This window comes from Vombatus ursinus, unplaced genomic scaffold, assembly GCF_900497805.2.
Source record: "Vombatus ursinus unplaced genomic scaffold, bare-nosed wombat genome assembly UNPS02014861.1, whole genome shotgun sequence".
Taxonomy (NCBI): domain Eukaryota; kingdom Metazoa; phylum Chordata; class Mammalia; order Diprotodontia; family Vombatidae; genus Vombatus; species Vombatus ursinus.
In genome coordinates this window covers 15,322,146-15,340,695 of record NW_020954639.1, presented here as the reverse complement: position 1 = coordinate 15,340,695, position 18,550 = coordinate 15,322,146, and the positions used below count along the sequence as shown (strand labels likewise).

General features: G+C 37.5%; 1 protein-coding gene across 1 annotated transcript in view; it reads left to right on the top strand.

The window, feature by feature from the left end:
• Positions 1–18,550, top strand: part of MYO3A (myosin IIIA) — a 255,909-nt gene that overhangs the window by 33,612 nt on the left and 203,747 nt on the right. Inside the window, exons 3-4 of the mRNA XM_027841624.1 lie at positions 5,786–5,890; positions 8,951–9,050. Coding sequence (XP_027697425.1) covers positions 5,786–5,890; positions 8,951–9,050 — 205 coding nt within the window. The remainder of the gene's footprint in view (positions 1–5,785; positions 5,891–8,950; positions 9,051–18,550) is intronic.

Genomic DNA, 18,550 nt, shown 5'->3' with positions numbered 1-18,550 from the left:
TGTGATCTTTGAAAGAGAGGCAAACTGGATAAACCTCATTTCCTTTTCTTGATAGTGTTATTAGACTGATAGATCAGAAGAATTCTATGCATACAATTTGTCTAGAATTTAGCAAAGCATTCAACAAGTTCCTCTATACTGGTCTGGTGGACAATATTGAGAGGTATGACATTGCCAATATGATAGATAGATTCAGAACTGGTTAAATGGCTAGAACAAAGAATAGTCATTAATGGTTCATCATCAACTTAGAAAGATAACGTCCCTACTATAAATCTGTATGTGACTCTGTGCTATTTAAGAATTTTATCCAATGATTTGGATAAAGACAGAGTTAACATGGTTACCAAATTTACAGATAACAAATCTAGGAAGGATAGCTAATACATTGGATAATAGGATCTAAATAGATCTTGACAGGTTAGAATGCTGAGCTGAATTGAATTAACTTATCCATAAATAATATGAAGTTATAGATGAATCCAAAAAATAACTTTCACAAATATAAGATGATGGAGATATAGGTTGGTGGCACTTTGAAAACTATCTGGGAATTTTCATGGGCTAAAAGCCTATATGTCTCAGCAGTATAATATGATGGCCAAGAAAATTAATGTGATTTTGGGCTGTGTAGGAAATCATATAATATTTAGGACTAAGTGGATGGACAACTATACTATACCTTTCAAATGACATATGGAATATTGTGATCAGTTCTGGATGTCACATTTAGGAAGGATGTTATTAAGCAGAAGAACATGGCAGAAACCATATGTAAGGGGCATTTGATTTGTTCTACTCAACTCCAAAAGGTAAAACTTGAAATAATGGGAGGAAGTGACAAGGGAAGCAAATTTGGTCTTGATATAAGGAAGAACTTTCTAACAATTAAAGCTCTCCAAAAATGGAATCAACTGCTTCAAGATGCAGTGAGAGCCCCCTCACTAGACATCTTTCACACAAAGGCTTTATGACCCTTTCTGGGATATTTTGAGATTCTTGGCCCATTTTGGTTTAGGCATAGCCTCCGACATCTCTCTGAGAGTCTTAAGACTTTTATGATTCCTTTTTCATCCCAGCTAAAAAGGCATTAATATTCCTGCAGCAGAGTAAAAGGCTTATCTTGGAATTCAGGGCAGCACTGCCAACTGAAGGAAGGTACCTTATGAATATTAAACTATCAGCTTTGGCTTGAATTGCTCAGAAGGTCAGAACTGAACTCTCTAATATCTTGTAGAAGATTAGGCCTATGTTTGGTTTCCCTCTTCATTGTTCTCATGAAACATAGGCCCTGGAGATTTATTCAACAAACTTTTAAGCACTTCCCATATGCAATGTTCAGCATAGGGTGCTGGGAGAAACATAAGAATAAATAAAAATGAGCCCCTGCTTCCCAAAGTTTATATTAATGATAATATGTTTGCATGTAACATATAGTAAGCACTTAATAAATACTTATTTCATTCATTCAATCACATGGCAACTGCATGAGATGAATACACACTGCTATGAGATTAAGAAAGGGAGAAATCATTTCTACCTGAGTATATTAAGAAAGTTTCATAGAGGCAAGTGGTACCTGAGCAAGGCATTAAAAGATAGGAAGGCTATCAGTAGGTATAGATGACCAAATGTATTCTAGGTCTGGGCAGCTAGGTTGATCAGTGAATAGAGCACTGAGCTTGGAATCAGAAAGACTCGTCTTCCTGAGTTCAAATCTGGCCTTAGACACTTACTAGCTGTGTGACCCTTAGCAAGTTACTTAACCCTGTTTACTTCAGTTTCCTCACCTGTAAAATGAGCTGGAGAAAGAAATGGCAAACCGCTCCAGTATTTTTGCCAAGAAAACCCCAATGTGTTCACAAAGAGTTAGACATGAACGAAACGACTCAACAACATTCTAGGTATAGGGAATAACATGAACAAAGATACAGAGACAAGTAAAGCATGGGACATGTTTGTGGGACAGTGATTGAATTAGCATAATAGACTATGTGAGGGAGAACAAGAAAGGCTGGGGATTTTGTAGATTAGAAAGGTAGATTTGATTGTGAGGTTTTTATGCCCTAGTACATGGTCAATTTTTGTGTATGTGCCATGTGCTACTGAGAAAAAAAAGTATATTCCTTTCTATCCCCATTCAGTTTTCTCCAGAGGTCTATCATACCTAACTTTTCTAATATTCTATTTACCTCCTTAACTTCTTTCTTGTTTATTTTGTGTTTAGATTTATCTAGTTCAGAGAGGGGGAGGTTGAGGTCCCCCAAGAGTATAGTTTTGCTGTCTATTTCTTCCTGCAACTCCGTGCACTTCTCTAAGAATTTGGGCATATATGTTTAGTAATGATATTACTTCATTGTCTATGATGTCTTTTAGGGGGATGTAGTTTCCTTCCTTATCTCTTTTGATAAGATCTATTTTTGCTTTTGCTTGTCTGAGATCAGGATTGCTACCCCTGCTTTTTTTACTTCAGCTGAAGCATAATATATTCTGCTCCAGCCTTTCACCTTTACCCTGTGTGTGTCATTCTGCTTCAGATGTGTTTCCTATAAACAACATATTGTAGGATTATGGTTTTTAATCCATTCGGCTATCCACTTCTGTTTTATGGGAGAGTTTATCCCATTCACATTCACAGTTATGATTACTATCTGTGTCTTTCTCTCCATCCTTTTCTCCCATTTATGCTTTTCTTTCTCCTTTCTTCTTTTCTCTCCTCACTAGTGTTTTGCTTTTGACCACCACCTCCCTCAATCCCACATCCCTTCTACTAGCCCCCTCCCTTTTCTTTCCCTTTTTCCCTCCTACTGCCTATATAGCAAGTTAGATTTCTATACCTAACTGATTATGTTATTCCCCTCTTGAGCCAAATCTGATGAGAATAAGGTTCAAACAATGCTCATCTCCTTCCCTTCTTTCCCTCTGCTGTAATAGGTTTTTGTGCCTTTTCCTATAATGTAATTTACCCTTGTTTGCCTCTTCCTTTCCTTTTCTCTCAGTACATTTTCTTAGTTAGGTCAGATTAATCCATTTACTTGGATCCATTTAACCCACTTGATTAGATTTTTTTTATTATTACATCAATGTCAACTTATACCCTTTATGTATACTCCTTTAACATGGTGTAATAACAATACAGTTCTCAAGAGTTATAAGTGGCATCTTTCCTTGTAGGGATATAAACAGTTTGCCCTTATTAATAACATGTTGTTTCTTTCTGTCCCATTTACCTTTATATGCCTCTCTTGAGTCTTGTATTTGAAGATAAAATTTTCTGTTGAGCTCTGGTCTTTTTATCAGGAAGGTATGGAAGTCCCCTATTTCATTGAATATCCATCTCCTCCCCTGAAAGATCATGCTCATTTTCACTGGGTAGTTGATCCTTGGTTGTAATCCAAACTCCTTTGCCTTATGGAATATTATATTCCATGCCCTATGGTCTTTTAATGTAGAAGCTGCAAGGTCCTGTGTAATCCTGACTGTGGTTTCCATGATATTTAAATTGTTTCTTTCTGGCTGCTTACAGTATTTTCTCTTTGACCTGGTAATTTTGGAATTTGGCTACTATATTCCTTGGTGTTTTCAGGAGGTGATTGGTGGATTCCTTCTATGGCTATTTTACCCCCTGGTTCTAGGACCTCAAGGCAGTTTTCCTTTATGATTTCCTGAAAGATACTGTCCAGGCTCTTTTTTTCATCATGATTTTCAAGTAGATCAATAATTTTTAAATTGTCTCTTCTGGATTGATTTTCCAGGTCAGTTGTTTTATCAATGAGGTATTTTACATTTTCATCTATTTTTTCATTATTTTGTTTTTGTTTGACTGATTCTTGCTCTCTCATAGAGTCATTAGCTTCCATTTGCCAAATTCTAATTTTTAACAAAAAAATTAACAAAATTTAACAAAAAAAGTTTTCTTCTATTAGATTTTGTACCTCCTTCCCCCTTTGGTCAATTATATTTTTTAGGGACTTGTTTTCTACAGTTAATTTTTGTCCTTCCTTTTCCAAGCTATTGACTCTCGCATTCTTCTCATTTCTTTTCCCATTTTTTTCTTCTACCTCTCTCATTTGACTTTTAAAATCCTTCTTGAGCCCTTCTAAAAAGGCTTTTTGGGCTTCAGACCAGTTCATATTCCCTTCTGAGGTTCCAGATGTGGGTTTGCTGACAATGTTGTCCTCTTCAGAATTTCTCCCTTGATCTTCACTGTTCTCATGATATGGTGCATTTCTTTTTGCTCATGGTGTTTGCTTATTTCCTGACCTTTAAAGAGATGGAGCTCTCCTACTGGGGAGCAGAGGGCACTGACCCAAGCTTCTTGTGTTGGGAGCCTAGGGCCTGGTCACTGGCTTTGTGTACTGGGGCCTCCAATGTTGGCAGTTGCAGGCTGTAGGGTTCTGGGAACTGTAGGGTACCTGCTGTTGGGAATCAGCAACACTGGATAGGGTAAGATTGGGTAGTGTGTCCCCTGGAGATTTCCTGTTCACCTGATCCTTTCCTTCTTTTCATTTTCTTCAACTCCTTTCAGATGGATGTTGCAGGGTGTTTATCCGTTTGGGGACCCTTGGAGAGCTGCTTCCCTTAGTTTTGCTGAGGCACTGGGAAAGCCAATTGCTGTAGCATGCTGGGGCACCTGGTGGTTTTCCAAGCTGGTTTCCACCGGTTCCTCTGCCCTCACTCAGGCACTCAGTCATTCAGGTGTTAGTGTTTGCCTGTTCCACCACCTGAGTTTCAGGATCTCCTCCTGGTATGCTGAGGCAGGATTTTCTGCTAGCCTGCTGGGATGCCTCCATTCTGTACTGCTCCCCTTCCCCCAGGATAAGAGGGGTCTTTCCCATTAATCTCTCAAGCTACCTGGGCTACTGGACTGCTGCACCCTGTCTTTCTTCTGGTTCAGCTGTTCCAGGGTTTTTCCTGGGGTGATATTTTCTGAAATTTCAGAGGTTACTCAGGGAGGTTAAGAGTACTTCTTACTCAGCCACCTTGGTTCCTGGAAGCAGAAAGCTTAGAATGGTAGATTTGAGCCACATCATGGAGAGGCTTGAGTTCCAGGCCAAGGATAAAGTAAGGTGCTTTGATAGCCTAATGGAGCTACAAGTTTTCTTATATGATTTGAATGAAATCTTGAATAAATGAAAATTCAAATGTTTTTGGAGTCTCTGAATTATAAGATTCATAATCTTTCCTTCATGACAATTAATGGCATAGGAACAAGATGACAACAGCAGTGATAAATATTTTGTGAATTTTGTGTTTTTGTGTATGTGTTTCTTTAAAATGCTATTTGTAATCATTCCTTGTCTTCAAGCTTTGGTTAAAGTTCAAAGAGGCTGATCTTTAAACTGATAAAATATACTGTCATTTGTGTAATGAATTCATATGTTGAACTCAATTATAAAATATGAAGTCATTGGTGAGTCTAAATTTCAGACCCTGAAAATATAGGAATGATTTGTGGAGCCACTCTACTTATCCTAGACTTTAAGAAGTTGGCCAGTGCTTCCTTAAAAAAAAATTCATATCTCTAAGTGACAGTTTGGAAGCCCACGTTCTTGTAATGCACTGAAATTGCCCAAAAGTATAGGTTGCTCTTTTCATTTTCCCCCATTTCTTTTCTGTAGCAGCTTTTAAAAAATCAGAGATAGCATTTGAAAGCAATTTTAGTAAGTGGAAAAGTCACTTTTTATTGTTCAGCAGAATCTTATATAAAATTGGAGTGACATCATTCTTCCTTTTAATTTCAATCTTTAACTGTTAGTGGGCTTTTTTTTTAATTTTTTGGTAGCTGTGCAATGGAGGATCAGTGACCGATCTTGTGAAAGGACTTTTGAAGAGAGGAAAAAGAATGAGTGAACTTATAATTGCCTATATTTTACATGAAGCATTAATGGTAAGGATAATGGTGCCTATGAACTTTTTGCATATCACTCATTAAAAATGAATTAGTTTAAATAAATTTAATGATTAATGAAATTAAGTGAATTAGTTTAAATAAAACTGTGAATGCTTCAATTGTTAAAAACATGGTACGTGTTGCTTACAATAGTAAATAATGATGCAACATGGTGCAGTGGAAATTATACTAGATTTGGAGTCAGAGGAGCTAGATTCAAATCCTGACTCTACTGCTTATTTCAGATGAAGTCAATAAGCATTTATTAAGGGCCTACTCTGTGCACTGGGGCAGCTAGATGGCACAGTGGATAGAGTGTCCAGCCTGAAGTCAGGAAGACTAATCTTCTTAGATTTGAACCTTAGATTACTTCAGGTAGAGTCTTTGGATTTCGTACAATCCATTCATATTCTCTTGCTTCATCCTTTATATGGTTATCTTGGATTAGAAAAGTAGGCTGTGACCATTCAACAGTAATCAGCTAATTAATTCATTTTCTCTTCATTAGCATTGTCCTAAATGAATGCAATAACCAGATATTGACATACAGTTTATGACCTTCTGAGTTACTCACAACATCATGGTGGTGGTGGATAGGCTTTGATTCTAAAGTTGCCTTGGATACCTCTTCATAGATACCATAGCCACAGGGGATACCACCGCTTATATAATGTTCCCTGATTCCAAATACCATATGAGTAGAGAAAGGAGACATTTAGACTGGGGTCAGAATCTCACTGTGCTACCATATCTCCCTGTGTACATACCTCAAGTGGTACAAAGAGTCAGTTCAAATCCTGGGTTCAAATCCAGCCTCAGATACTTACTAGCTGTGTGACCCTGGGGAAGTCATTTAACCTTGTTTGATTCAGTTTTCTCATTGGTAAAATAAGCTAGAAAAGGAAATGGCAAACCACTCCAGTATCTTTACCAAGAAAATGGGATCACAGAGAATCAGCCACAACTGAAAAGTGACTGAACAACAATACTCTGTGCATAGGCACTGTGATAAGCACTGGAAGTACAAAGAGAAGCAAAATTAGTTCCTGCCTGCAAAGAACTAAAAATCTAATGGGGAGGGAATTGGACTAGATGTCCTCTAGAGTGCCTTCTGATTACAAATCTCTGATCTTATGATCCTATGAAATATTCATTATATGAGTGATCTGTTCTTTTCCATTAGAAATCCCCTGTCCATCTCTCAAGTACAAACCTTAGGTTTTGCCAAGGACAGTGCCTTGCCTCTTCTAATTCCTCTGACTCTTTGTACCACTTGAGGTATGTACACAGGGAGATATGGCAGCACAGTGAGATTCTGACCCCAGTCTAAATGTCTCCTTTCTCCACTCATATGGTATTTGGAATCAGGGAACATTATATAAGTGGTGGTATCCCCTGTGGCTATGGTATCTATGATGAGGTATCCAAGGCAACTTTAGAATCAAAGCCTATCCACCATCATCATGATGTTGTGAGTAACTCAGAAGGTCATAAACTGTATGTCAGTATCTGGTTATTGCATTCATTTAGGACAATGCTAATGAAGAGAAGATCTGCAATGAATTAATTAGCTGATTACTGTTGAATGGTCACAGCCTACTTTTCTAATCCAAGATAACCATATAAAGGATGAAGCAAGAGAATATGAATGGAATGTACAAAATCCAAAGACTCTATCTGAAGTAATCTAATAATGGTAGGTCAGTAACACCAACTTTATATATTTAGCTGACATTTAATAGCTGTCATTTTCATGGTATTTTATGGTTTACAAAGCACGTTCCTCAGCAACCCTGTGAATTATGTATTGTAGGTGTTAATATCTCCACTTTATATATGAGGAAACTGAAGCACAAAGAATTTAGATAAATGGCAGAATCAGGATTCAAATGAACTTCTGACACTAAATTCAGTGTTCATTCCATTATATCATTCTTCCTCTTCAGAATGGCATGTTTTTCCTAGAACTTTCTTATATAAAAATATCATTTATCTATTTGGAGATATTAGAACTATGTAACTGAGTTCTTTTGGATTTGTTACTCAGTTGTTTCAGTTGTGTCTGACTCTTCATGACCCCATTTGTGGTTTTCTTGGCAAAGAGATAGGAGTGGTTTGCCATTTCCTTCTCCAGCTCATTTACAGATGAGAGAACTGAAGCAAACAAGGTTAAGTGACTTGCCCAGGGTCACACAGCTAGAAAGTCTTCTAGTCTTCTTGACTTCAGGACCAGCAGTCTATTCACTGCACCTTCTAGCTGCACTCTTTTGGATAATACATAGCTAATAGTTCTAAGACTTTTAGATTGCTTTAAGTTCTTTGCCACATTTGGATAGGGAATATTTCCAGATTAAAACTTGTGCATTTTAAAGCTATTGACAATGAAATGAAAACTTTGCTTATCTTAGGTAAATAAATTTGCAACTGTTAATGATAAACAAAGATGAATATCTATTTAATTTTATTGCCATTTTAATGATTAATTTTCTATAACATAGCTGTTATTGTTATTTTTTAAAATCTCTGCTTTGTCTTTAATTAAGTTTACATAAGATCTTCCCAACAAGATTAGTAATTACATTTTCAGGAAATAAAATATTTTGAGAAAACAAAAGACATATACATAGAGTGGAGAGAGTACTGAATTTGGAGTCTGAAAGGACCTGAATTTGAATCCTGCTTGAATTAGCTGTGTGACTCTCTCAGACTCAGTTTCCTTATACATAAAATGAGAGAGTTGTACTTAATGGTCCTCAAGGTCCCTTCTGACTCTAAACTGGTGATCTTATGAGATCTAGTGATCCTGATAAGAGTATTTTCATCTAGTTAAAGCTGAAAGTAATGCATTTAAAGTGAATTATTTCTTGGAACTTGGAATGGGTAAGCATGTCCCAGTGTATTCGGGGGGGGGGGGAATCAGTCCATTCTCCACAGATTACCATCTTATATTATAAGATAATATAAGATTAACATCTTATGTTGTAAGATAATATAAGATTAACGTCTTATATTAAATTAAACAATAGTACAACAAAAACCCTAAATATTTCTCCCCAGGGGCTGCAGCATTTGCACAGCAACAATACTATCCACAGGGACGTGAAAGGAAATAACATCCTCTTGACCACTGAAGGCGGAGTTAAACTGGTAGATTTTGGTATGTTGGGAGTCTCCTTTCTTGGTGAGGGAAGAGGGGAAAGAGGGTGAGGATGGGATTGCTACTTGTATTTATTCTCTTTATTATATTCTCTTTAAAGAAACCCAGAAAATATTCTTCTGGATTTATTTATAAAATAAATATAATAATCAAAATGATGAGAACATAGGGAAATAAATTCTACTATGACCATTTTGGCACTTAACTTTTGAAGGACTCTTACACGTTAAGGCCACTCTTCTCATCTTTCAGCAAACAGCAAAGAGTTCATAAGATTGGTTGGTAGAAAAATCACCCAGTATGTTGTAAGGGTTTGAGTAGGTTTTTTTTTCCAGAACCTTTGACCTTTATGCTTTGAAAGCTGAAGAGAATAATGTTCACTCAATCCTCGCAGCTTACTCTGGGACAAGAAAAGGAAAAAAAAATTCTTTTTTGCAGGTGAAGAAATTATTCATAGAAAAGATGAGTTCCTATAGCTTTAATGATAATATTGTAGTAGGGGAACTATAACTCTTCTTCCCCAGGGGAAGCTGAGACAGGCTGACTTCATCCTTCCTCTCTCTCTTTGGGAGCTCTTTTGCTAAGCATCCCGGGAATAATTTGAGTAACTTGGCTCAATAGCCCTGGGTGGGGGAGAGTGTGTCAGAAGAGAAAGACAAACGAGAAATCTGGAAAGAGCATGGGTGTCTGTGAACTCTCCCAGCTCAGTTGGAGGTGCTAGTTTGAGCAGGAGATTCACCTCCTGGATGGTAGAGGAGAGTGAAGACAGGCTACAGTAACTCACAGTAAGCCTATACAGGAATTACTGCCATTGGAAATTCAAAATGAAGTATCCCCATATCTCCTGCTTTCAGACAACTGTGTGGGGCTTGGTATAACTACAAAATGAGGCACAAGTGAGATGGAGGTAAGATTTTTCTGAAAGGTCAAAAGCATTTCTGAGGCTGGTTCTATATAGACCAGTTTAATGAATCGGTCCTCTTAATGATCAAATCCCACTTTCTTCAACAGACCTTTCCCAGTCTCTTTCTACCTCTGACTCCACTTCTCTCTGAGGATTACCATACTCTAGTTATACTGCATATATCTATATGCTACTTCTTTGTATACTGTTTATCTTGTTTGTACATAGCTATTTGTTGTTTCTCTCCTTTTAATGTGACCACTTTAGAACACAGACCATGTTTTTGCCTTTCCTAATATCTTCAGTGCTTAGCATAGCACCTGGTATTTATTAAGTGCTTAATAAATGTTTGTTGACTGCCTGACCAATCATACAAGCAAGCATTTATTAAGCACCTTGCTAAGCCCTCAGGATGCAAAGAAAAACCAAAAACAATCCCTTAGCTCAAAATGCTTACTTTCTAATGGGAGAATAGCATATACACAAATTGTTGCGTACAAGATAAAGAATAGATAGAAAATAGCATTATTGGAGAAGGCCTTCACAGCTTGGGAGGTATGGGTGGCAGGAAGGAACTGGGGAAAGGCCACTAAGTCTTAAAAGAGGCCAGAGATCTTCAAGGTAGAAGTACAGCTCTGCCTCACTTAAATCTAATTCATACCAATTCAAGACATCACCTTTATGATATCCTTGGTATTCCTTGAGAATGAAGGATGAACATCAACATCAAGAAGAGACAGCCTTCTGAGCATGGGGAACAGCCAGTGGGGAGGCCCACAGTTGGGAGATGAAGCATTGTATATGAGGAACAGCAAGGAGGCCAGTGTGGCTGGATCATAGAGTTTGTAAAAGGCAGTAATGAGTCAAAAGACTGGAAAACTAGGAAGGAGCCAAAAGCCAAACGGGGCCTTATTTTTTACTGTGAAGCTAACAGAGATCCATTGGAGTTTATTGAGGGGAAGAGGTCTCATGGTAACAGTTAACCTTTAAGAAAATCATTTGCAGTTTTATGATGAATGATGAGGATAGACTCAGATTAGAGAGGTCAATTAGGAGGCTATGGTAATAATTCTGGCATGAGGTGGTGAGGACCTGAACCAGGCTGTCAGAGTAGAGAGAAGGGGACAGATTCGAGAAATGTCATAGAGAAGTAAATTACATAATTTGGCAACTGTTTAGATATATGTGCCCTAAAAAAAGGGATGAGCACTATCTGCTGGAGGAGGACCAAATTGTGAGAGATCATACATCACCAAACATTTAAGTGTTCACTAGTCTTTGTACTGGTGACACAGATACAAAAGGAAGTCAATTACTGCCCTCAGGGCAGCCAGATGAGGAAGCATTTACTGGAGGAGAATTGAACAGCCAATTGCATCAAGTAGACCAGCCACTCAAGGGGAAAACATGCTTCTGGTACTAGACCAGGGGCAATGGCAAAGGGTCTGACAATACCTCCTGGCAGGGTCGAGAGAGAATGGAAAGAGCAGCAAGACCTGCCAGCACCATCTTGGGACAGAGGAGAGAGCAAAGGAGGCAGGGCATGTCACAGATTTGGTGCCTGGACCCTACTCTGACTGCCTTCAACTAGAGTCCAACCCCAGACAGTGTCACAGAGATTGTACAGGTCTTGGGGAAGGTTTTTCATGAGGTGTATACTTATTCCTATGGACTCATATATGAATCACATCTGTTTATATTAACACATGAATAAAATTATCCTCATTCCAAGCCTTGCAATAATGGGTGCTTATAAGGAGGACTGGTGACCATCCTTGGAGAGTGTCATGTGCTGATGGTCCAGATTGTCTTGGTGGAGGCATTGGGCCACAAAAGTGAGAAACCCCTTAAGGTATATTGGGGATTTCTGTGGGGGAAGAGAGAGACAGAGAGACAGCTCTAACACAAGGGTTACAGTGGCATACATTTATTTGTTTGATGCTTTATAGTCTTCAAAGTATTATTTTATTTGATCAAGACAACCATTTGAGATAAGCAGGGCAAGTATTCATGGCTTCCGTAGTATCTAAGTTCCTCTAAGTTTTAGTGACTTGCAAGACTCTCCTTTCTCCCTACAAAGACAATCATCACCTGGCTAGATCCTTTTAGCCTCTGGGTTTTACTAGACTAGTTCTTGGGTGATAAGCAAACTCTCTTCTCCTGGGTTTGTACTGCAAGCTGTTCAAGCTTGATTTATTGTCTGCCCTAACTTTAGCTAGAATAGAATTGCCTTTGGGAACCATCTGTGATAAGATATTTGGAATAAGATGTTAGAAATCAGATATTACTTCTCTTTTATAGATGAAGAACTTGAAGTGATAGGGGTTGTGACTTGAGTCCTCTAATACGTACACACAAACACTGCTATTTACTTAGATGAGAACATATAGTACTCCTCCCAGGAGAATGTAAGCACTTTGAGGGCTGTCTCTCCTGTATATTTGTATCCCCAGCGCCTAGCATGGTAGCCCTCCATACATAATAGGTATTTAATGAATGCTTCTCAGTTGATTTATTGATCAGATGTAGTTGCCAAGGAGGAGACGAATGTGCTTAGCATCAAGCCTACGTAAGCAACTGACTAAATAATCAGCCTAAAAGTAATTGACCTCACTTAAGACCTACCTCAAGCATTCTGACAGAAAGATTATTTCATGAGTTTTGAAATAAAACTGATTTGAAGTGTTGACAGAGCAGGATGTCATCTTTATTCCTACAGAAAATGTAGGAAATAGCAGTGAATCATTAGGTTATATAGATCTTGTCAAATTATATTCCATAAAGTTTATACTTTCTTCTTTAAATGGTTTATTTTCCCTGGATGCTGATCCTCTTAAGCAGTAGTTCATATAACCTGAGGTCCCTAAATTTGTTTCTGTTTTCTTTTTTAATATTTTAATGACTAATTTAATGTGATTGATAGGCTTTATAATCCTATGTGTTTTAACTTGAGCATTTGAAAATATTCTTCTGAGAAGGGGTCCATAGGCTTCACCAGACTATCAGAGGGGTCATTGATAGGAAAAGAGTTAGGAGCCCCTGCTCACTCCCCCACCCCACTTCACTACCATATCTTAGACTCCCAGCACTCAGTCCTGGTCTTAGTTAGGCCACTCCTCCCCAGCCTCCTAGGTTACCCTCTTCACGTTAGTTTTCAATCAGCTCACCCATAGATTCACCATTTTCTTCCTTGTCACTTTACCTTGTTTGGGTTGTTCCCTTTGTCCTTCCCAATTTCTAGCTAAATTTACCCTACCTTTGATGGGTCCATACTTGTCCTACTTCTTTTAGGAAGACTTCTCTAATTATCCCAACAATTAGCTTCTTTTTTATTCAATTGATTTTACTTTAAATTAGCAAACATATTTTCTCTCCCTTCCAACTATCTCTAATTTTTTTTGAGGCAATTGGGGTTAAGTGACTTGCCCAAGGTCACATAGCTAGTAAGCGTCTGAGACCTGATTTGAACTCAGGTGTTCCAGACTCCAGGGCCAGTGGTCTACCCACTGCACAACCTAGCTGCCCCAACTATTTTCAATTTGAAAAGAAAATAAAAGTAAAACCCTCCTAACAAATATGCATAGTCAAGCAAAAATTCTCACATTATCCGTGTCTAAAAATGTATGTCTTACTCTGAAATGTGAATCCATCATTTCTCTGTCAGGAGGCATGTAGCACAGTTCATCATACGTACTCTGGAATCATTTTTTTCAACTATTAATTTCCATCTCCTTTAAACTTGTTGTTGCTGTTTAGCCATTTCAGTAGTGTCTGACTCTTCATGACCTATTTGAGGTTTTCTTGGGTAAGGCAATGGAGTGGTTTCCCATTTCCTTCTCCAGATCATTTTACAGAAAAGGAAACCGAGGATTGAATTCAAACAGGATTGAATGAGTTGCCCAGGGTCATGTAGCTACTAAGTGTCTGAGGCTAGATCTGAACTCAAGAAGATCAACCTCTCTGACTCCAGGCTTGGTACTCTATCCATTGTACCTACTTTAAAATTATTAGTACTGAATTATATATTAATCTCTTTTTATTTTCTAATTAATAATAATAAAATTTATTTAAGAGCATTAATGTTAGAAAAATGTTTTAAGTACATTTTCTTGTTTGTCCTCACAACCACCCAATGGTGTTGTGTCATATAAATGATATTTTCCCATTTTATAGCTGAGGATACATTGCAGCTGAGGAAACCTCAGGGAGATTAAGAACTAGGACTTAAACAGAGGACTTCTAACTGCAAGCCTTGAATTCTTACAACTATAGCACACTAGTAGTATTACCAACATTTTACAAATGAGATAACTGATGCCATTATCCAGAGTCACAAAGCATCAGGGCTTAATTTCAAGTCTTCTGACTTTTCATTCAGAGCTCTTTCAAAAACACTATACTGCCAAGCACATAGTCTCAACTTTATAATGTCAATCAGTGGTAAACCAGGATTTGATTCACCCTACAATCAACTTTTTAGGGAAAGTGCTCCTCTACAATGTGAGGTCTCCAATGTGATGTGCACATGAAACTACAGGGCAAAGTTAATGAAAAGTTGAGCTACTGAGCTCTGAGAAAAAAAAAAATTAACACTATAATAAAACCACCTTAGGCCAGATGTGGTAGTAGTGCAAACCTATAATCCTGGCCACCCATGAGTCTGATGGTTTCCTTGAGTTCAGGAGTTCTAAGTTACACTAGGACGAAGGCCAATCTGTACCACATGCAGCACCAATATGGTGATCCCCAAAGAATGAGAAGACACAAGTCTGGGTAAGGAAGAGCAAACCAGCCAAGGTCAGAAATGGAGCTAGTCAAAGCTTTTGTGTCAATCAACAGTGGGATCAGACCCATGAGTGGCCACCATAAGTGAGGGAATCCTGACTCAAAAAATAAATAATCAACAAATAAATGAACAAATGAATGAATGAATAAAAACTTACTAAATGACAGTATTTTATTTCAAAGTTCCAAAATTTTGAAAGTAACTCAAATGATATTCTTCACATCAAGTTACTTTATAAAAGTATGTGTATATACATATACATGTATATGCATATATGTATGTGTGTATATATATGCATGTATATGGATCTGTCAGATCTATATCAAAAACATATAGCTTAGATCATGGCAAGCATTGCAAGATGAATGTGGAACTGATTGAAAATGTGTCAATATTATAAAACAGATTTAATAGTTCTAATTGAAAATATAAGTGTTTCCTACTTCACACTTGGTCATCATAAGTACAATAAGATGCCTGAAAAAAAATTACTTTAGATGACTTACAATCCTTTTGTGATGTGCTACATTTAGAATTGATATGGTTCTAGCCATTAGCTGGAGACAATGATGACAGTGGCCACTGCCTAATCAGTTTCAGGCTTTCTGCAAGGAGAGTGAAATTAACCTTCTCTATTGTTTTGGTCTCCGCTCTTCTAGGATAGTCTTTTCACATTAGCCTTTAAACAGCTAATGTAGAGTTTATACTCTACATCATCAAGAGTCACTCCCAGCTCTCTCTCTGTCTTTGGCCTCTTGTCTTACCCTCTGCTTCGCTGCAGTCCCAAGAGAGGTTATTAGATATAACTTTTTTTTTCTGTAGCTACATCAGTTATATTGTTGAGACAGCATGACATGGTAGAAAATGTTCTACATTTATAATCAGAAAATCTGGGTTCAAATACTGACTTTGGGTGTGTCATTTATTTCTCTGGGCCACAGTTCCTCAACTATAAAATGAATGGGTTGGACTAGATGGCTTTTAAGGTACCTTCCCACTTTAAATCTGTGATCATCACTGTTGTCTTCCAAGCCAGAACACTCCCTTATTTTACCTTCACTTTATCATTACATGCCCCATTTTCACTTGTCCCATTTTTGCTCAATTGGCAACCTGCAGTTAGCAACATTTTAAGATTTACCACATTCTGGGCAACTTCTGACTCATGCTACCCGTACTTTGGGTTGGCCCTATACCCTGACACCCTTACATGAATTGGGCTTTTACCAGCTTTCCATCCCTACTCCTTTCCAACAAAAGCTAACCCTGGGCATGGGGTGGGGGGGAGTTGTGGTAGAAAAACTTGAAAATGTAAATGTTTTGTTGATTTTTTTAATGAATATATTGCCTCTATCTGTGTTGTCAGTTAGAATTATCTCAGCTATATTGTTTCTTACAAGATTATAAGTCCTTTCTACTTTCATATAATAGGCAACTAGGTAGTATGGTGAATAGAGCACTGGACTTGTAGTCAGAAAGATTTGAGTTCAAATCCTGCCTTAGATATTTACTGGCTGTGTGACCCTGGACAAGACCTTTAGCCTCTTTCATTCTTAATTTATTCATCTGTAAAATGGAGGCAGTAATAACCCTACTTTATTGGTTTATCATAAGGATCAAAGTAGATTATATATGTAAAGCACTTTGCAAACCTTGAAATGCTATAAAATAAATGTCAGTATTATTATTACCATAGGGTGATAGAGTCTTGGGTTTAAATCTGGAAGAGATATTAGAAGCCATCTAATATAACACCTTCATTGTAGAGATAAAGATACTGAGCCCCAGAGAGGCTAATTCACTTTTCCGGGGTCACACCACTCATTAGTGTATGAGGCAAAATTCAAAACCAAATCTTCTTGATACCAAGACAAGTGCTCATCCCCTATCATGCCGCCTCTGTTTTTTAGTTCGATTTTGCCCAGACCCATGTAAGCAGCTGTTGTAAACTTCACTTCTGAAATGATATAACATCACTTGCTTCTATTGAATAGCATGAAAGTCCCACAGCTTTAATTTTTTTTTCTTTTAATTGGTGGGATGGTGTGAGACGTAGCAGGTCTCAAGAATATTGCAGAATATTGCCCTGACATGATAATGTCAGATATTAAGGACTGAGGAGAAGGGGAAAACTCTTTTGAAAGTAAAATCTTAAAACTTCTAGGTCCTTAAACTTTCCTATCCAATAATCAAAGTTGATGTTTCACCAAGAATACAAAATCAGTTCTTATGGAAAGTGGTATTTATCTTCCTTTTAAGCCAAGTCATTTATAGCTCAGTCATCACATTAAGCTGAGCAATGAATAAGTTGACTCATTGCTTTTAAAAGTTCTCTTTGGAACTCTAGCTGATGATCTGTTTCTCAGCTCTCCTAGAATGAACATTTTTCCAAAATCGAATCCTACTGTACAGTGTTATAATTTCATGGAAGTATCTATGTACACTCCATCCAAACTGATATGCTAGGCATTACATTCTAAGTTAAGATATTCAAAAATTTAATTTGTAGTAAACTTAAGCAAAGCCTAATGGTGGTGTTAATGCTCCTTTAAAATTAAATATAGATTTTAATCAATCTGAATGAGTTTTTTTTCATTTAGTGAGATATAGTAGAATACAGTAGAGGCAGAGTCACATAGGAAATAGAATGCTGGGCTTGGAGTCAAAAATTCCTGGGTTCAATTCATTTATTTGATACTTGCTCACTATGTGACCCAGAGAAAGTTACTTAACTTCTTATTTGACTAGGACTTACCTACTAACTAAGTCACATGTGGTTGCAGTCTACTTGGTAGAGGGATTTCTCACTCTGAAATTTTCTTACTCTAATAAAATCTCAAGTCCTATATGGATTTATATGATAGAATGTTTTTCAGATGCTTAGCACAAGATACCTGTAGACACCTCAAAACAGATGTTAAAATGTCAATATATGCTGTTGAATGAGTCTCTCCATGATAGTTGTTCAGTCACGTCCAACTCTTTGTGACCCCATTTGGGTTTTCTTGGCAAAGATACTGGAGTGGTTTGCCATTTCCTTCTCCAGCTCATTTTACAGAGGAGAGAACTGCAACTGAGGGTTAAGTGACTTGTCCAGGATCACACAGCTGGTAAGTGTGATAAATCCACATTGACGCAAGAATAGATGTGTTCCTGAAAAGTTGTAGTTACATGGAGTTTTAATCATTCTTAATATGGTATGTTTAGGGAACTGGACATTTCAAAGAATCCCACATCAACGTACATTAGTAGGATCATAAATTTGCTGTTGGAAAAAATCTCAGAAGCCATCAAGCCAAACTCCTTTTACAGATGAAGAAACTGAAACACAGAAAAAGAAAAGGATTGCCCTAAAGTCCCATAGATAGAATATGACTGATATAAATCCTTTTGTAAAGTGAAGAATCTTTTTTTTTTGCAATATGAACCATGACGCTCCCTTTTTACTCACCCCTTTCCCTCAGAAATTCATTATTAAAGAAAACCTGATCTATAAAAAAAACCTGATTTTTTAAACTAAGCTTACAGATACACAGCAATTTCTTTTCAGTCTCTAAAAAGAAGTCCAAAAAATGATTAGTCTGACTCTCCTACCTCCCTTTCCCTAAAAATCTCTTTACCAAGTAAGGAGGGTGCTACCTTTTAAATACGTCTTTCCTCTTTCCTGTAATATCTCATTTGAAACAAATGGTTAGTTTTGACAGTAGAAACACAAAAGCACATTAACTGGCTTGTATGCTGATTGTTCTTTCCTGCAACTGGAGTGTGTGTGTGTGTGTGTGTGTGTGTGTGTGTGTGTGTGTGTGTGTG